This window comes from Panulirus ornatus, chromosome 11 (assembly GCF_036320965.1).
Source record: "Panulirus ornatus isolate Po-2019 chromosome 11, ASM3632096v1, whole genome shotgun sequence".
Taxonomy (NCBI): Eukaryota; Metazoa; Arthropoda; class Malacostraca; order Decapoda; family Palinuridae; genus Panulirus; species Panulirus ornatus.
This window is the reverse complement of record NC_092234.1, coordinates 39,944,595-39,965,022: the sequence shown is the minus strand read 5'-3', so window position 1 is coordinate 39,965,022 and position 20,428 is coordinate 39,944,595. Positions and strand designations below refer to the sequence as shown.

Sequence of the window (20,428 nt, the reverse complement as noted above, 5' to 3'; positions counted from 1 at the left end):
TGGCACTATGCAAGCATTCCGCCAATCCTCAGGCACCTCACCATGAGTCATACATACATTAAATAACCTTACCAGGTGTGGGCTATGGATAGAGTTGTGCGCAGGAGGATGGATGTGCTGGAAATGAGATGTTTGAGGACAATGTGTGGTGTGAGGTGGTTTGATCGAGTGAGTAACGTAAGGGTAAGAGAGATGTGTGGAAATAAAAAGAGCGTGGTTGAGAGAGCAGAAGAGGGTGTTTTGAAGTGGTTTGGGCACATGGAGAGGATGAGTGAGGAAAGATTGACCAAGAGGATATATGTGTCGGAGGTGGAGGGAACAAGGAGAAGAGGGAGACCAAATTGGAGGTGGAAAGATGGAGTGAAAAAGATTTTGTGTGATCGGGGCCTGAACATGCAGGAGGGTGAAAGGAGGGCAAGGAATAGAGTGAATTGGAGCGATGTGGTATACCGGGGTTGACGTGCTGTCAGTGGATTGAATCAGGGCGTGTGAAGCGTCTGGGGTAAACCATGGAAAGCTGTGTAGGTATGTATATTTGCGTGTGTGGACGTATGTATATACATGTGTATGGGGGGGGTTGGGCCATTTCTTTCGTCTGTTTCCTTGCGCTACCTCGCAAACGCGGGAGACAGCGACAAAGTATAATAATAAAAAAAAATAACCAACCAGTCAACAATACAGTCACCCCCTTTTTTAATAAATTCCACTGCAATACCATCCAAACCTGCTGCCTTGCCGGCTTTCATCTTTCGCAAAGCTTTTACTACCTCTTCTCTGTTTACCAAATCATTTTCCCTGACCCTCTCACTTTGCACACCACCTCGACCAAAACACCCTATATCTGCCACTCTATCATCTATATATATATATAAGGTTATTTAGTGTATGTGTGGCTCGTGGTGGGGTGCCTGAGGATTGGCGGAATGCGTGCATGGTGCCGTTGTGCAGCTGAGTGAGTGTGTTAGTAGTTTTGATGCACGAGACCGGGTTATAGTGATGGGTGATTTGAATGCAAAGGTGAGTAATGTGGCAGTTGAGGGTGTTCAGTGTTGTTAATGGAAATGGTCAAGAGCTTGTAGATTTATGTGCTGAAAAAGGACTGGAAAAGGACTGTTGATTTTGAATACCTGGTTTAAAAAGAGAGATATTCATAAGTATACATATGTAAGTAGGAAAGATGGCCATAGAGCGTTATTAGATTACATGTTAATTGATAGGTGCGCGAAAGAGGGACTTTTGGATGTTAATGTGCTGAGAGGTGCACCTGGAGGGATGTCTGATCATTATCTTGTGGAGGCGAAGGTGAAGATTTGTATGGGTTTTCAGAGGAGAGAATGTTGGGGTGAAGAGGGTGGTGAGAGTGAGGAAGTACCAGGAGAGTCTGAGTACAGAATGGAAAAAGGTGAGAACAAAGGAGGTAAGGGTAGTGGGGGAGGAATGGGACGTATTTAGGGAAGCAGTGATGGCTTGCACAAAAGATGCTTGTGGCATGAGAAGCGTGGGAGGTGGGTTGATTAGAAAGGGTAGTGAGTGGTGGGATGAAGAAGTAAGATTATTAGTGAAAGAGAAGAGAGAGGCATTTGGACGATTTTTGTAGGGAAAAAATGCAAATGACTGGGAGATGTATAAAAGAAAGAGACAGGAGGTCAAGAGAAAGGTGCAAGAGGTGAAAAAGAGGCCAAATGAGAGTTAGGGTGAAAGAGTATCATTAAATTTTAGGGAGAATAAAAAGATGTTCTGGAAGGAGGTAAATAAAGTGCGTACGACAAGGGAGCAAATGGGAACTTCAGTGAAGGGGGCTAATGGAGAGGTGATAACAAGTAGTGGTGATGTGAGAAGGAGATGGAGTGAGTATTTTGAAGGTTTGTTGAATGTGTTTGATGATAGGGTGTTTTGGTCGAGGTGGTGTGCAAAGTGAGAGGTTAGGGAAAATGATTTGGTAAACAGAGAAGAGGTAGTAAAAGCTTTGCGGAAGATGAAAGCCAGCAAGGCAGCAGGTTTGGATGGTATTGCAGTGGAATCTATTAAAAAAGGGGGTGACTGTATTGTTGACTGGTTGGTAAGGTTACTTAATGTATCTATGATTCATGGTGAGGTGCCTGAGGTTTGGCGGAATGCGTGCATAGTGCCATTGTACAAAGGCAATGGGGGATAAGAGTGAGTGCTCAAATTACAGAGGTATAAGTTTGTTGAGTATTCCTGGAAAATTATATGGAAGGGTATTGATTGAGAGGGTGAAGGCAATAATAAATATATATATATATATATATATATATATATATATATATATATATATATATATATATATATATATATATATATATATTATCCCTGGGGATAGGGGATTAAGAATACTTCCCACGTATTTCCTGCATGTCGTAAAAGGCGACTAAAAGGGGAGGGAGCGGGAGGCTGGAAATCCTCCCCTCTCGTTTTTTTTTTCTTCTTTTTTAATTTTCCAGAAGAAGGTACAGAGAGGTGGGCCAGGTGAGGATATTCCACAAAGGCCCAGTCCTCTGTTCTAAACGCTACCTCGCTAACGCGGGAAATGGTGAATAGTTTGAAAAAAAAATATATATATATATATATATATATATATATATTATATGCAGAATGGAAAAAAGGTGAGAGCAAAGGAGGTAAGGGGAGTGGGGGAGGAATGGGATGCATTTAGGGAAGCAGTGATGGCTTGCGCAAAAGATGCTTGTGGCATGAGAAGAGTGGGAGGTGGGCAGATTAGAAAGGGTAGTGAGTGGTGTGATGAAGAAGTAAGATGATTAGTGAAAGAGAAGAGAGAGAGGCATTTGGACGATTTTTGCATGGAAATAATGCAAATGAGTGGGAGATGTATAAAAGAAAGAGGCAGGAGGTCAAGAGAAAGGTGCAAGAGGTGAAAAAGAGGGCAAATGAGAGTTGGGGTGAGAGTATCATTAAATTTTAGGGAGAATAAAAAGATGTTTTGGAAGGAGGTAAATAAAGTACGTAAGACAAGGGAACAAATGGGAACTTCAGTGAAGGGGGCTAATGGGGAGGTGATAACAAGTAGTGGTGATGTGAGAAGGAGGTGGAGTGAGTATTTTGAAGTTTTGTTAAATGTGTTTGATGATAGAGTGGCAGATATAGGGTGTTTTGGTCGAGGTCATGTGCAAAGTGAGAGGGTTAGGGAAAATGATTTGGTAAACAGAGAAGAGGTAGTAAAAGCTTTGTGGAAGATGAAAGCCAGCAAGGCAGCGGGTTTGGATGGTATTGCAGTGGAATTTATAAAAAAAAAAAAAGGGGGTGACTGTGTTGTTGATTGGTTGGTAAGGTTATTTAATGTATGTATGATTCATGGTGAGGTGCCTGAGGATTGGCGGAATGCTTGCATAGTGCCATTGTACAAAGGCAAAGGGGACAAAGGTGAGTGCTCAAATTACAGAGGTATAAGTTTGTTGAGTATTCCTGCTAAATTATATATATAATTGGGAGGGTATTGATTGAGAGGGTGAAGACATGTACAGAGCATCAGATTGGGGAAGAGCAGTGTGGTTTCAGAAGTGGTAGAGGATGTGTGGATCAGGTGTTTGCTTTGAGGAATATATGTGAGAAATACTTAGAAAAGCAATTGGATTTGTATGTAGCATTTATGAATCTGGAGAAGGCATATGATAGAGTTGATAGAGATGCTCTGTGGAAGGTATTAAGAAATATGGTGTGGGAGGCAAGTTGTTAGAAGCAGTGAAAAGTTTCTATCTAGGATGTAAGGCATGTGTACGTGTAGGAAGAGAGGAAAGTGATTGGTTCTCAGTGAATGTAGGTTTGCGGCAGGGGTGTGTGATGTCTCCATGGTTGTTTAATTTGTTTATGGATGGGGTTGTTAGGGAGGTGAATGCAAGAGTTTTGTAAAGATGGGCAAGTATGCAGTCTGCAGTTGTTCGCTGATGATACAGCACTGGTAGCTGATTCATGTGAGAAACTGCTGAAGCTGGTGACTGAGTTTGGTAAAGTGTGTGAAAGAAGAAAGCTGAGAGTAAATGTGAATAAGAGCAAGGTTATTAGGTACAGTAGGGTTGAGGGTCAAGTCAATTTGGAGGTAAGTTTGAATGGTGAAAAACTGGAGGAAGTGAAGTGTTTTAGATATCTGGGAGTGGATTTGGCAGCGGATGGAACCATGGAAGCAGACGTGAATTATAGGGTGGAGGAGGGGGCAAAAGTTCTGGGAGCGTTGAAGAATGTGTGGAAGTCGAGAACATTATCTCGGAAAGCAAAAATTGTTATGTTTGAAGGAATAGTGGTTCCAACAATGTTGTATGGTTGCGAGGCGTGGGCTATGGATAGAGTTTTGCGCAGGAGGGTGGATGTGCTGGAAATGAGATGTTTGAGGATAATATGTGGTGTGAGGTGGTTTGATCAAGTAAGTAATAATAGGGTAAGAGAGATGTGTGGTAATAAAAAGAGTGTGGTTGAGAGAGCAGAAGAGGGTGTTTTGAAATGGTTTGGTCACATGGAGAGAATGAGTGAGGAAAGATTGACTAAGAGGATATATGTGTCAGAGGTGGAGGGAACGAGGAGAAGTGGGAGACCAAATTGGAGGTGGAAAGATGGAGTGAAAAAGATTTTGAGTGATCGGGGCCTGAACATGCAGGAGGGTGAAAGGCGTGCAAGGAATAGAATGAATTGGAACGATGTGGTATACCGGGGTCGACGTGCTGTCAATGGATTGAACCAGGGCATGTGAAGCGTCTGGGGTAAACCATGGAAAGTTCTGTGGGGCCTGGATGTGGAAAGGGATCTGTGGTTTCGGTGCATTATTATATGACAGCTAGAGACTGAGTGTGAACGAATGGGGCCTTTGTTGTCTTTTCCTAGCGCTACCTTGCACACATGAGGGGGGAGGGGGTTGTTATTTCATGTGTGGCAAGGTGGCAATGGGAATGAATAAAGGCAGACAGTATGAATTATGTACATGTGTATATGTTTGTGTGTGTGTATATATATATATATATATATATATATTTTTTTTTTGCTTTGTCGCTGTCTCCCGCGTTTGCGAGGTAGCGCAAGGAAACAGACGAAATATATATATACGTTGAGATGTATAGGTATGTATATTTGCGTATGTGGACGTGTATGTATATACATGTGTATGTGGGTGGGTTGGGCCATTCTTTCGTCTGTTTCCTTGCGCTACCTCGCAAAGCTTCATACTATTAACCATTTCCCGCATTAGCGAGGTAGCGTTAAGAACAGAGGACTGGGCCTTTGAGGGAATATCCTCACCTGGCTCCCTTCTCTGTTCCTTCTTTTGGAAAATTAAAAGAAAAACGAGAGGGGAGGATTTCCAGCCACCCGCTCCCTCCCCTTTTAGTCACCTTCTACCGCACGCAGGGAATACATGGGAAGTATTTTTTCTCCCCTATCCCCAGGGATGATATATAGAAGGCGACTAAAAGGGGAGGGAGCGGGGGGCTGGAAATCCTCCCCTCATTTTTTAATTTTCCAAAAGAAGGAGCAGAGAAGGGGGACAAGTGAGGATTTCCCTGAAAGGCCTAGTCCTCTGTTCTTGATGCTACCTTATTAATGCAGGAGATGGCGAATAGTATGACAAAAAATATTTATATTCATTTTACTATGTCGCTGTTTCCAGCGTTAGCGAGGTAGCGCAAGGAAACAGACGAAAGAATGGCCCAACCCACCCACACACATATGTATATACATACACATCCACACACGCAAATATACATACCTATACATCTCTACATATACTTATATATACACACACACACATATGTACATAATTCATACTGTCTGCCTTTCTTCATTCCCATCGCCACCCAGCCATACATGAAATAACAACCCCCTCCCCCCGCATGTGCATGAGGTAGCGCTAGGAAAAGACAACAAAGGCCACATTCGTTCACACTCAGTCTCTAGCTGTCATGCATAATGAAAGTCTTCCATTGTCTCCATAAGCTCAAATCACCTCAAAATATTATGTTTCACCCATTCTACCTCTGCACAGTTCACTCCCTTTGCATTTCTTGCCAAACCACATCTCTCATTTTTCTTCATTCCATTGTCACGTCATTTGCTCTTCTCAAATAGCTCATTTCCACAGCCTCAATTCTTGACCTCTGCGCCTCATTCCACATCCATGTTTTGGCTGCATAGATCAGGTTTGGGAGGACTATGCTGTCCCTTAATCCTTTACTCACTTCCATACACTTCTACCCTTCATTATTAAGGGACCCAATGACTCTTCTACCCTATGCTGCTCTCTCCCTTAACTCTCCTTCCATATCACTTACCCAAGACGGCTCCCAGATACTTAAATTCCCTCACTAACACTTTTTTTCCTCTCTTATCCACAGCACAATTTGACACTTTTTCTTTCACTCTATATGGTTTTATAAAATCTATACTTACACTCCATTTCCTTAACACCATTACTTTACTTTTATTTTCATTTACCTTCAATCTCCTATGCTTACACACATCATAAAACACTTGCAACTTCTTTTCACTCTCCGCAAACAACACAGTATCATCCACAAACAGGCTTGCCACTAGCCACCATATCTTACTGTCACACTCCATCTCTGAGCCCCTTTTTCCTAGTTTTGCTTTCATATCTTTTATCACTCCATTTTCACATAACTCTCAAACAATACAAAGTAGGTAAACATTGTTCTTCACGATGGTTCTCAATATCTAATTCTTTATTGTCTATCATTTTACCCAATACTGCTCCACACTTTTAATGTTTAGATATAAAATTTACTAAGATGGTTAACCTCCTTAAACTAATTATCTGTACTACATCTCAAACTTTTCATTTCTGTTTTGTGTGAGGTTGCATCATTCTGTTTACCCATACATGTTATGAGTTGTCACTCACATACAGTATGTCAAAATAATCAGATATTCCCCTTGGCTTCCTTTTCAGTATGGTGTAAAATATGCATTACTTTAATCAACAAAGCACATAAGATCATTCAATGAGGACTTTGAGAACTCATGCACAGAGAAAAACCACAATAAATTTGCCCCTCTCATTCATTTCATTAATACCATATCCTAAAATAATCCCGTTTCTATTATCATATCAACAGTATCATTAGGCCACATAATTATTCGTCTTCACTTTTCAAAAAGTCTTCAAGTCTGTTTTAGAAAATTCTACCGCAGAACCTTTGAGTTTCATAATTAAGCTTTGTTTTAAAGATAATACATTAAGGAATGAATATATTTTCTAAAAATAAAATTCTCTTGAAGCTTGGTGTTTATTGAATAAAAGGACAACTACAAACTGTTACTTAAAACATATTGCAGGAATATGGAAAAAAAGTATAAAACAAATGTTCACAGTAGCAGTTCATAATGTCCAGTATCATATCACACTTTGTTTTCCATACTGGGGCTTCCATTAACTGCTGGGTTAGGGGTAGGACAGAGTTCCATCCTCACTCCCTTAAGGCTTAAAGACGACAGATTCCAGAACTCGTTCCCAGAGACTTAGATAAGTATCACTGTCATCCCCCAATCCCAACATTTGCACAATGAGACAACTCAACACTTTGAGGTATTAAATCTTTCATGGGGGTTCTACAGAAGAATATGTAGTCAACTAACATGGCAGAGTCAAGCTAGGTATGATGAGCTGTACTTAAATATGCTGATTTACTGACCTGAAAATACACAATAGAAGGACACCCTTTTATGTAGTTTGTTTGCTTATGCACATAGCATTTACGTTACTTTGTAATTTGAAGTTACCCCGTAAAAATTCAAACAGCCTACTAAAATACCTGACAATGCTTCCATTTACGTTTCTGAACAAATTCTACATAATTCATTTTGGCACAAAACATAAAAATGAGAAAATAATGGTATATTAAAGGGTGTTCCATTTGAAAGTAAACCTGAAGAATTTATAAACCCATACTGATCAAATGTAAAAATAGAAAAAAAAAAAAAAGCATTCCCTCATGGGTAGCTTAACTCTGTATTTTGCTGAAGGTTTAATCTGTGGCCTAAACTTAAAACAGGGCTGGTAACAGTTAGAGGTACCTTGAGCAGTCTCTCTCCATAAGCTGGATGACTGAGTACTTTGACTGGATGATTTGTGGTCCATGACTACATCTGCCCCCTCCATGATAAGTGAGCAAAAAGTTTACAATGTTATTCCCATGCAAATTTCTGTGGAAAAAAGTACTCCCCATTTTGTGCTACTGCACATTCCACTATAAGTTTAAGGCTCAGGACAATAATTGCAAATCTAATTCTAAATTCATTATCTAAAAAATATGATCTACCTAATATTTTTGAATTTGATAATGCTAGAATGATGAGATCCACTTTCTCTTCCTATTAAAAGGAGGACCAAAATTAAGCAAAATTTGTAGTTGAATAGTGTCTGTGGTAGCTGGGGCTTCTAGCAACTTTTGGCAACACCAACCAACAAATTTGTTGGTGACTATTCCAGTTGGGTTGAAGCAACCCTAACCCAAAATATCCAAATATACTATCATAAAGGTAATAACAACATTTCAGTTCACTGGCAAATTTTGGAGGGTTTCCGCTATTAAACAACTACCATCTTGTCATGCTCAGGACCAACTTAAAAGAAGCCAACTCTGATGAGACTTTACACCATCAGTTGATAGCCAGAAAGCTACAATGGAAGCTGAATTCAGGGTGCACAAAAAAATCCAAACTTTCTAACAGTAGGACTTGACTGAGTAGTTTAATATCTATAAGAGCACTGTGGATTTGAGTAAGGAAAGGCAATCTCTCCTTCCTGTCTTAACCTCCACAAACTGTCGTACTCTAGACGTCAATTCACCAAAGTTCACCCTGAGCAAGGTAACAAACTCTCCTTTTATGGCTTTTTAAGATAGAAAATATCTCTTAACAATAAAAAAAAAGTTACGCCTACACCACAGATTATCAACTGCAATGTGAGGATACATGAGTTTGAGGCCTTGCTTTGATATAACTTGGTGAAAGCAATGTCTCCGATATGGCTTAGAGCTTTTCCATTGCTCTTCTCTCCCTGGGTAAGTTGAAGAGGTTTCACCTTAAAAATGATCACTCATTATTCACAATGTGACCCTGATCAGACATAATGCCACAAGGATGCCAAACACTCAACTCAGTCTAGCATCTGGTCCCAGTTTCATGCACCACCAAAACACTTCAATTCACACTTCTTTGTAAGTCATTATAATTTCTTCATATGTAACACTTCTTTATTAGATTATCCATATTCTTAATCCAATTTCCATTCCTTTTAGTGCTATGGTTTTCTTGGCAACACTTATCACTGCTTATCGTATTTTTTCCCAACAGCTGCACAATATCTGGATAACAGTTCCTTAGAGGTGTGTCACAGGTTGGCAGTTGCTGCTGTCCACACTAAAGACCATTTGTGGCCTCTTGGGAATCATCACTACACCATTTTACTTCGTCCTTAAAACCTTAAGTAAAGAAATTAAATAAATTATTAACATTCAAATGTCAACAAGTTACATGTTCCTAATACCCTGCAAGGCAATGGCAATTTTTCAACAGAAGAAAATAATTTTTTTTCAAAAGAATAAAGCACTTAAGCTTAAGAAAAGTTCTACAACTATTTCAATTATGTCCCATACTTTAAGCATCAATTCACAATTTCCCACAAGATCTTATATAAAAAGTTCTTGTATCTATAAAAAGCCAAACATAAGCCTTTTTAATACCAATGTCTCTTCATTACTTCAAATGACAATCTAATGATATACAACCCACAAAAATCCTGCTTAACATTCATGGAAATCAGAATAATACATTTACTGGCACATTCTTCTTTGCAATTCAAGATTTGACAAACTGATCAAGTTGTTTACCAACAACTCTGTCTTATTTATCTTATTTATTATACTTTGTCACTGTCTCCCGTGTTAGAGAAGTAGCGCAAGGAAACAGACGAAAGAATAGCCCAACCCACCTACATACCCATGTATATACATACACGTCCACACACACACACATATACATACCTATACATCTCAACGTATACATACATATACACACACAGACATATACATATATACACATGTACATAATTCATGCTGTCTGCCCTTATTCATTCCTGTCGCCACCCCGCCACACATCAAATAACAAACCCCCCCCATGTGAGCGAGGTAGCGCTAGGAAAAGACAACAAAGGCCACATTCATTCACACTCAGTCTCTAGCTGTCATGTATAATGCACCGAAACCACAGCTCCTTTTCCACATCCAGGCCCCACAGACTTTCCATGGTTTACCCCAGATGCTTCACATGCCCTGATTCAATCCACTGACAGCACGTCAACCCCGGTATACCACATCGATCCAATTCACTCTATTCCTTTCACCCTACTGCATGTTCAGGCCCCGATCACTCAAAATCTTTTTCACTCCATCTATCTACCTCCTATTCGTTCTCCCACTTCTCGTTCCCTCCACCTCTGACACAAATACCCTCTTTGTCAATCTTTCCTCACTCATTCTCTCCATGTGACCAAACCATTTCAAAACACCCTCTTCCACTCTCTCAACCACACTCTTTTTATGCTCTCTTAAACACACTCTTTTTATTACCACACATCTCTCTTACTCTTTCATTACTTATTCGATCAAACCACCTCACACCACATATTGTCCTCAAACATCTCATTTCCAACACATCCACCCTCCTCCACACAACTCTATCTATAGCCCACACCTCGCAACCATATATCATTGTTGGAACCACTATTCCTTCAAACATACCCATTTTTGCTTTCCAAGATAAGAGTAAATGTGAATAAGAGCAAGGTTATTAGGTACAGTAGGGTTGAGGGTCAAGTCAATTGGGAGGTAAGTTTGAATGGAGAAAAACTGGAGGAAGTAAAGTGTTTTAGATATCTTGGAGTGGATCTGGCAGCGGATGGAACCATGGAAGCGGAAGTGAATCATAGGGTGGAGTAAGGGGGCGAAAATCCTGGGAGCCTTGAAGAATGTGTGGAAGTCGAGAACATTATCTCGGAAAGCAAAAATGGGTATGTTTGAAGGAATAGTGGTTCCAACAATGTTGTATGGTTGCAAGGCGTGGGCTATGGATAGAGTTGTGTGCAGGAGGGTGGATGTGCTGGAAATGAGATGTTTGAGGACAATGTGTGGTGTGAGGTGGTTTGAGCGAGTAAGTAATGTAAGGGTAAGAGAGATGTGTGGAAATAAAAAGAGTGTGGTTGAGAGAGCAGAAGAGGGTGTTTTGAAATGGTTTGGGCACATGGAGAGAATGAGTGAGGAAAGACTGACCAAGAGGATATATGTGTCAGAGGTGGAGGGAACGAGGAGAAGTGGGAGACCAAATTGGAGGTGGAAAGATGGAGTGAAAAAGATTTTGAGTGATCGGGGCCTGAACATGCAGGAGGGTGAAAGGCGGGCAAGGAATAGAGTGAATTGGATCGATGTGGTATACCGGGGTTGACGTGCTGTCAGTGGAGTGAATCAGGGCATGTGAAGCGTCTGGGGTAAACCATGGAAAGCTGTGTAGGTATGTGTATTTGCGTGTGTGGACGTGTGTATGTACATGTGTATGGGGGGGGGGGGGGGGGCCATTTCTTTCGTCTGTTTCCTTGCGCTACCTCGCAAACGCGGGAGACAGCGACAAAGTATAAAAAAAAAAAGAAAAAAAAAAAAGAAGATAATGTTCTCGACTTCCACACATTCTTCAATGCTCCCAGAACTTTTGCCCCCTCCCCCACCCTATGATTCACTTCCGCTTCCATGGTACCATCCATTGCCAAATCCACTCCCAGATATCTAAAACATTTCACTTCCTCCAGTTTTTCTCCATTCAAACTTACCTCCCAAGTGACTTGTCCCTCAACCCTACTGTACCTAATAACCTTGCTCTTATTCACATTTACTCTCAGCTTTCTTCTTTCACACACTTTACCAAACTACCAAACTCAGTCACCAGCTTCTGCAGTTTCTCACACGAATCAGCCACCAGTGCTATATCATCAACAAACAACAACTGACTCACTTCCCAAGCTCTCTCATCCACAACAGACTGCATACTTGCCCCTCTTTCCAAAACTCTTGCATTCACCTCCCTAACAACCCCATCCATAAACAAATTAAACAACCATAGAGACATCACACACCCCTGCTGCAAACTCTTGTCTTACTAACTATATTAATTCAGCTAAGACTGATTCAATAACTGTAGGCCAAAAAGCCACTCAGCAAATTTTCCACACCAAACTTCAGTACTTTTCTGCATCAAATACTAACACAAGATGCCTCATGCAACAGCTGTTTCATGTAAGCTATGATATCACATCTACAGAGGTTAATATGAGAAATAACTCGAAACCGGCAAGGCAGCAGGTTTGGATGGTATTGCAGTGGAATTTATTAAGAAAGGGGGTGACTGTATTGTTGACTGGTTGGTAAGGTTATTTAATGTATGTATGACTCATGGTGAGGTGCCTGAGGATTGGCGGAATGCGTGCATAGTGCCATTGTACAAAGGCAAAGGGGATAAGAGTGAGTGCTCAAATTACAGAGGTATAAGTTTGTTGAGTATTCCTGGTAAATTATATGGGAGGGTATTGATTGAGAGGGTGAAGGCATGTACAGAGCATCAGATTGGGGAAGAGCAGTGCGGTTTCGGAAGTGGTAGAGGATGTGTGGATCAGGTGTTTGCTTTGAAGAATGTATGTGAGAAATACTTAGAAAAGCAAAGGGATTTGTATGTAGCATTTATGGATCTGGAGAAGGCATATGATAGAGTTGATAGAGATGCTCTGTGGAAGGTATTAAGAATATATGGTGTGGGAGGCAAGTTGTTAGAAGCAGTGAAAAGTTTTTATCGAGGATGTAAGGCATGTGTACGTGTAGGAAGAGAGGAAAGTGATTGGTTCTCAGTGAATGTAGGTTTGCGGCAGGGGTGTGTGATGTCTCCATGGTTGTTTAATTTGTTTATGGATGGGGTTGTAAAGGAGGTAAATGCAAGAGTCCTGGAAAGAGGGGCAAGTATGAAGTCTGATGAGAGAGCTTGGGAAGTGAGTCAATTGTTGTTCGCTGATGATACAGCGCTGGTGGCTGATTCATGTGAGAAACTGCAGAAGCTGGTGACTGAGTTTGGTAAAGTGTGTGGAAGAAGAAAGTTGAGAGTAAATGTGAATAAGAGCAAGGTTATTAGGTACAGTAGGGGTGAGGGTCAAGTCAATTGGGAGGTGAGTTTGAATGGAGAAAAACTGGAGGAAGTGAAGTGTTTTAGATATCTGGGAGTGGATCTGTCAGCGGATGGAACCATGGAAGCGGAAGTGGATCATAGGGTGGGGGAGGGGGCGAAAATTTTGGGAGCCTTGAAAAATGTGTGGAAGTCGAGAACATTATCTCGGAAAGCAAAAATGGGTATGTTTGAGGGAATAGTGGTACCAACAATGCTGTATGGTTGCGAGGCGTGGGCTATGGATAGAGATGTGCGCAGGAGGATGGATGTGCTGGAAATGAGATGTTTGAGGACAATGTGTGGTGTGAGGTGGTTTGAGCGAGTAAGTAACGTAAGGGTAAGAGAGATGTGTGGAAATAAAAAGAGCGTGGTTGAGAGAGCAGAAGAGGGTGTTTTGAAATGGTTTGGGCACATGGAGAGAATGAGTGAGGAGAGATTGACCAAGAGGATATATGTGTCGGAGGTGGAGGGAACGAGGAGAAGAGGGAGACCAAATTGGAGGTGGAAAGATGGAGTGAAAAAGATTTTGTGTGATCGGGGCCTGAACATGCAGGAGGGTGAAAGGAGGGCAAGAAATAGAGTGAATTGGAGTCATGTGGTATACAGGGGTTGACGTGCTGTCAGTGGATTGAAGCAAGGCATGTGAAGCGTCTGGGGTAAACCATGGAAAGCTGTGTAGGTATGTATATTTGCGTGTGTGGACGTGTGTATGTACATGTGTATGGGGGGGGGGGGGCATTTCTTTCGTCTGTTTCCTTGCGCTACCTCGCAAACGCGGGAGACAGCGACAAAGTATAAAAAAAAAAAAAAAAAAAAAAAAAAAACTCGAAACCACTAAAGGTCACACGTTACAAATGAACAATGAAAATGCTGACTCCCTTTGCTTCCTCCTAATTCACCCTGCTCCCAACAAGTTCTCATAAGTCAATCTGGATCTAACTACTTAAGCCTCTTAACTGTCCCATACACTTCTTGAGAGGCCACATTAGGCAATGACTACGTGAATGCCATTAATCCAAAGAATTAATTATGAAGACGTGTACCTTCAACGCAGCAACCATAAATTCATAATTTTTGAAGGAGCAACAACTTATTCAGCAAAATTGGCATGATGAGAATTAACTTACTTTTCCATAATGCTTAGCTATCCATAACCAAACTTTCAGCTAGCATGTACTCACTAATCAAAATCTTGGATGCAAACATCCAAATACTGAGTAAGAGAGATTAAATCTGATGGTCTTAAAATATATGCAGCTCTATTCAATGAGCTATACATTGGGAAACCCAGAGCAAGAATAGGAGGTGGGGCATATTTTTTTTTGAGTATACAATTAGATCTTGTCATGAGGTAGGGTTAGCATGCAATGGATTAATGGAATAAAATGAGTGAAGATATGGTTAATACAGCCAGCAAACAGAAATGTAAAAAGTTGTATGATTGGGAGTTCAAAAGATGGGGTCCCCATGAGTGTAAAACTCCCTAATGTACATTACAAATAAGTAATTACAAGTGCTGCTAATTTTCCACATTGTTCATACTCTCTGCAGCCAAGTTTTTACCCATGTATCTACTCTTGTCTTATGTTTCAACTCACTCTTCCCTTTCTTTTATAACTGGTAAACTAAACTGAAAGCTCTAGATGAAGTCCTGAATATTCATTTCTGGGGCATTTTCACTTCTTTCTACAGAATTCTTATACATATATTGGTAGTTTCTTCTACAATGTGAAGTTTTTGGCATTAATGTTTTATTTAATTTCTTAACTTTATTGCCATGCATAATCATATGCAGTGAAGTTACCTTTATCAGGGATTCAATTAACCAAAACCCATCAATGGCACAGCTGAATACAGATAGAAAAAAAAAAGTAGCACCATTCACTTCTTCCTAGTCTGAACAAAATTCTCAAGAAATTGATCTGTACACAGGGACGCTCAATTCATGTTCAACTGACCACTATATTATTCAACTGTCCATTTCAGCACAATGATAACTGTGATTACATTTTAATGACTATACCTGCCACCCACCCACACATACACACACGCCACAGGTTTTTCACAAAAAAGGACATATAAACAAGGGCTTCATTTTATACTATAAAATGAAAGAATACATTTAGAAATAAATGCTGCATAAAATATATGTAAGAAAAAAGTAGAGCAACATACATAGCTATGGTACTGTATGATGCAGAATTTAATGCATAGTTCCCCAGAGTAGTGGTGGAGAAATGTTGGAGGGTACACATCATTCAAATTATGTTTTCCATTATAAAATGAAAAGAATACTTGTGAAAGGAACTGATACACTCAGTAAAGTGAGGCAACATATTCCCTCTGTTAACAGTACAGTATAATGCTGAAAATAAATTGAGCATAGTACACATGTGACAGTTTACTTTAGTGGTCACAGCACTGTTTACATGGAACTACATGGATGATCTCAGCATCAAAGGTATGTAACTTTAGCATCTGTTTCAATAAATCATTTTTTTCTTTCTGGTTTTCACCCATCAACATGGCTTCACAGAATAATGGTGTGCATCCTAGTGTAAAATAAAGTGACTATTCCTGTCTTCAGAGCAGAAAATTTACAAAGGCACCTGGACAAGAGAGAACATTGTGGCAAAATAATGAGCTAGTACAACATCATTTTATCAACAAATTATGACATTAAGCCCATAAAGTTGCAAGTTTCAAGTTCTCTGTTGATAACCTAAGAAAACTGGAATAATATAAGACTGTACACAAACCTAAGCTAACTCAGTTAGACAAAGTGCTTTACAAATGGTTTAAGCAGTGTCAATCAGAAGGAATGTGTATCACTGGCCCTCTGATTTCTGCTTATACCTGTAAAGCCAAGGAGTTTTATGAGAAGATAAAAAGTGAAGAGAAGCTCAATTTTTCCCAAGGCTGATAAACTAGATTCAAGCAAAGGCATGGGCATTCACTGCTTTGATGTAGCTGGTACGCAACAGTCAGCAGATTAGGAAGCAACAAGACAGCAAGACAGTATGCCATCACATTTGCAAAACTTGCTGGTCAGAACAGCATTGCCCTAGGACAGTTTCAAAACACTGATGAAACTGGGCCATTATGATATGGAATGCCCACATCAATATTGTTAAGTTATGATGAAAAGTAAGTTGCAGGACTTCAGAAAAACAGGGACTGACTAACAGTGCTGTTGTGTGCTAATGCAGAAGGAAATCTGAAGCTAAAGCCCAGTCACTGGTTAGTAAAAGAGGCTACTAGCCTTTAGAGACATAACCCACTTATCTGTACATTAGAAAGAGCAAGGTAATGGATGGATGAATAGTTTCATCACCATTTTGAGCCTTAGGTCAAGTTATACTTCAGAAAGACTAGTATGCCAGAAGACACAAAAGTAATTCTTCTGGATAACTGTAGCACACAACCCTCTGAAACTGAATTACTTCTGGGAACATATTTACAACATATTTACCCTCAATATTACTTCCGTTATAAAATCAACAGACCATGGTGTCCTTCAAAACATGAAATATGTCTATACATGACTTTTTTGAGGCACTTGGGGAAATATCTCTAGACACTTTCTAAATCCACAATTTTGCCTGCCTTGTAGAGTGACGTTAGAATGCAATAATTTTCATAAAAGAATTTGTGCCTTGCGTAATATTATCATTGGTTTTTCTTCCCTTGTCTTGAAGATCTGCAGGATCCAACTTGCCATCTTTATGCATAAGATAATCATTGATTTGTTGTTCATTGAAGGTTAGGGCACTTAGATGTTATCACTTCAAGGTCTTTCATATCATTCAACTGGTTTATAATAATGTCTATGTCTGTCTGCAATTCCGCATTTTGATTTCTTCATTTCCCCCATACAGGAGGAGTTGAAATCTAACTCCACTGAAAATCACATGTTCTCGGTTGCCCAGTTAAAGACTTTCTTTATGTCTCTTTGCAGCTTTATGCATTTTCCAATGATGCAATCTTAATATTCATTCATCTTCAAAGGATGAATAAAACTGTAAGTTAGTTAAAAATATAAATTCTCCTCATGACTAAGATTAATTATTCTAATAAGCTTCATTACTGTTTGAGCTGTGGTTTTGGTGCATTATCACATGACAGCTAGAGACTGAGTGTGAACGAATGTGGCCTTTGTTGCCTTTTTCTAGCGCTACCTCGCGCACATGAGGGGGGGAGGGGGTTGTTATTTCATGTGTGGCGGGACGGCGATGGGAATAAATAAAGGCAGACAGTATGAATTATGTACATGTGTATATATGTATATGTCTGTGTGTGTGTATATATATATATATATATATATATATATATATATATATATATATATATATATATATATACGTTGAGATGTATATGTATGTATATTTGCGTGTGTGGATGTGTATGTAAATACATGTGTATGTGGGTGGGTTGGGCCATTTTTTCGTCTGTTTCCTTTTGCAACCTCGCTAACGTGGGAGACAGCGACAAAGCAAATAATTCATTACTGTTACTAGAATTACTTTGGGGAATCAACAGCACTGCCTGAGCCAAGAAATAAAAACAGATATCTCAAGCTTGTCAACAAATTCTGACAAAGCCAAATACTGTACCAATGCTTTTGTTTCAAACTAGATTTCAATTTGATAAGGACCCAAATAAGGAAATGTACCAAGACCTCTCAGAGATCAGGCCCCGATCACACAAAATCCTTTTCACTCCATCTTTCCACCTCCAATTTGGTCTCCCTCTTCTCCTCGTTCCCTCCACCTCCGACACATATATCCTCTTGGTCAATCTTTCCTCACTCATTCTCTCCATGTGCCCAAACCACTTCAAAACACCCTCTTCTGCTCTCTCAACCACGCTCTTTTTATTTCCACACATCTCTCTTACCCTTACGTTACTTACTCGATCAAACCACCTCACACCACACATTGTCCTCAAACATCTCATTTCCAGCACATCCATCCTCCTACGCACAACTCTATCCATAGCCCACGCCTCGCAACCATACAACATTGTTGGAACTACTATTCCTTCAAACATACCCATTTTTGCTTTCCGGGATAATGTTCTCGACTTCCACACATTTTTCAAGGCTCCCAAAATTTTCGCCCCCTCCCCCACCCTATGATCCACTTCCGCTTCCATGGTTCCATCCGCTGACAGATCCACTCCCAGATATCTAAAACACTTCACTTCCTCCAGCCTCTCACCATTCAAACTCACCTCCCAATTGACTTGACCCTCAACCCTACTGTACCTAATGACCTTGCTCTTATTGATATCCATAAGAGGTAGATATGAAAGAGGAACCACAGAGAACAAATGTTTTGAAATGGTCAGACACTTAAAAAGCAAGACCAGAAATTAATACAACTAGGGTTAAAGAAACTGAGGAATCAGTTCAAGGATCATGAAGGATATCATGTGATGATATCAAAACTTGGGGATCTTAGAAATTACATGGATGGCATTTAGAATTGATATTGTTTATAGTCAGTTTCTGTTTGCTTATGGGAAACAATGAGAGGAATTACCCTCAGCCAGTGGCCTTTCAAGGGACAGGTAATATGGGCTAAGCAGCAGCACTGAAGGCCAACAATTATGCTGGGGAATAAAACTGACGAGCAATTGTGGATGATGGCTCTGAATGTTATTGGTACGACTACTGTAAGTAAAAAGTAGGGAACTTGGAGAAAATTCAAATTTTTTTTTAGTTTGGATGTGCTTGAGATTGTGGAAACCCATATCTTAGGGCAGGGTGTATTGGGTGAAAATAGAAAAATGAAAGCAAGTTGTGGGAAGGCAAGGAAGGAATGGTAAAGACAGGAATAAATGAAAATTGTCAGGGAAGATGGAAGGAAGGATGTGCAACTGTGCTATCACAAAGAGTATGGGAAGGTGTTACAGGGTATGGATGGAATGGATGAAGAATATTGTGACTGAAAGGAGAGATTGGAACTGTCAAGCATGCATGGGTTTGTGTAAATGTACCTGAGAATTTAATGACTGTGAGGTAAGGGTGAAATGAAGCATTTCTGGAGAAATTTGAATGACTGTATAAATGGGTCTGAGAAGGACAGGAATGTGATAGTAATGGGTGATATGAATGTAAACGTGGGATGTGATGAAACTGGTGAGATCGGTGGCAAATGGGGAGTACCTGGAGGAAATGAGAATGGAAGTTAATCTTGTGGATGCCTTTGCTAAGCCTGGTTTATTCCCTGTAAGCAAGTTTTTTCAGCACAAGTAAGAGAGGAACAAAAGGTTTTGCTGAACCATGTGATAATGGATGAAAAGTTGAAAAAGGTTGGGCTGGACACTTGAATTTTGAAAGGATTCTTTGAAGATTCTGACTATTTTGCAGTCACTGTGGGGGTGAGGCTCAGGAAGAAGTGGGGAAATGGTGTAAGGAAGAATGGAGAAGTAAGTGTCAGCATGAGAGATGATGAATCAGAAAGAATGCAAGAGTATGAAGGAACAGTGACAGAAAGTTTTGATGAAAGCACAGTTAATGTAGGAATACAGTCATGTGTGAATGTGGTCTTTAAAATGTTTAGAGACATACTGTTATTGGTTGTAATATTAGCAATTGGATAAAGGTTATGATATATAAGAATAAAAGTGGAAATGCATGATCGACAGATGAGATTAGGAGCTGTGTAAGAGAAGACAAAGGCATATTGGTAGACTGCTCTAAAGGAACATCCCAGTGGAAGTCAACATAGGAGGAGGGAAGAGTGTAAGATGTGTAAGCAGATGTTAAGAGGCTGATTAAGATAAGCAAAGAAAGAGTAAATGAAGATTTCAGAAAAACGTTGAGCAAAAATCTATCTACCTATCTATCTATCTACTGGCATTCTGACAACAAACATACAATCTCTACCTGTCGTATATAACACTTGACAATGCTTAACTCATGCAGTTCATCCTTTGTAACTAGATTTCCTTGCTGAGAGTACTATGCATTATCCCTGCCAAATGCCTATTCCATTCTGGAACTCTCTTAAAGGGGTGGCCACAACAATAGTCTCTCTATAACCAGTGAACTCCAGTTCTGCTTCTTAGCCTTTACTATCTCATCCTTAAGAGGCCAATGGCAGAGGGCAACTTTAGAGCAGTGTTTGGTGTTGCAAAGCTCCAGCATACTTTTCCTACAGACTACTTTTACCTGATGCTCCTGGCTATG

At 40.1% G+C, this 20,428-nt stretch overlaps 1 protein-coding gene across 4 annotated transcripts in view; it reads right to left on the bottom strand.

The window, feature by feature from the left end:
- Positions 1 to 7,243: 7,243 nt before the first annotated feature.
- The window catches only part of LOC139751414 (ubiquitin-conjugating enzyme E2 G1), a 127,249-nt gene continuing 114,064 nt past the window's right edge, over positions 7,244 to 20,428 (bottom strand). For all 4 annotated transcript variants that reach the window (XM_071666805.1, XM_071666803.1, XM_071666802.1 and 1 more), the window contains one exon: positions 7,244 to 9,458. Coding sequence is in view for 1 of the 4 variants with exons in the window: in XM_071666804.1 (XP_071522905.1) it covers positions 9,441 to 9,458 (18 nt within the window). In the remaining 3 variants the exon portion in view is untranslated. The remainder of the gene's footprint in view (positions 9,459 to 20,428) is intronic.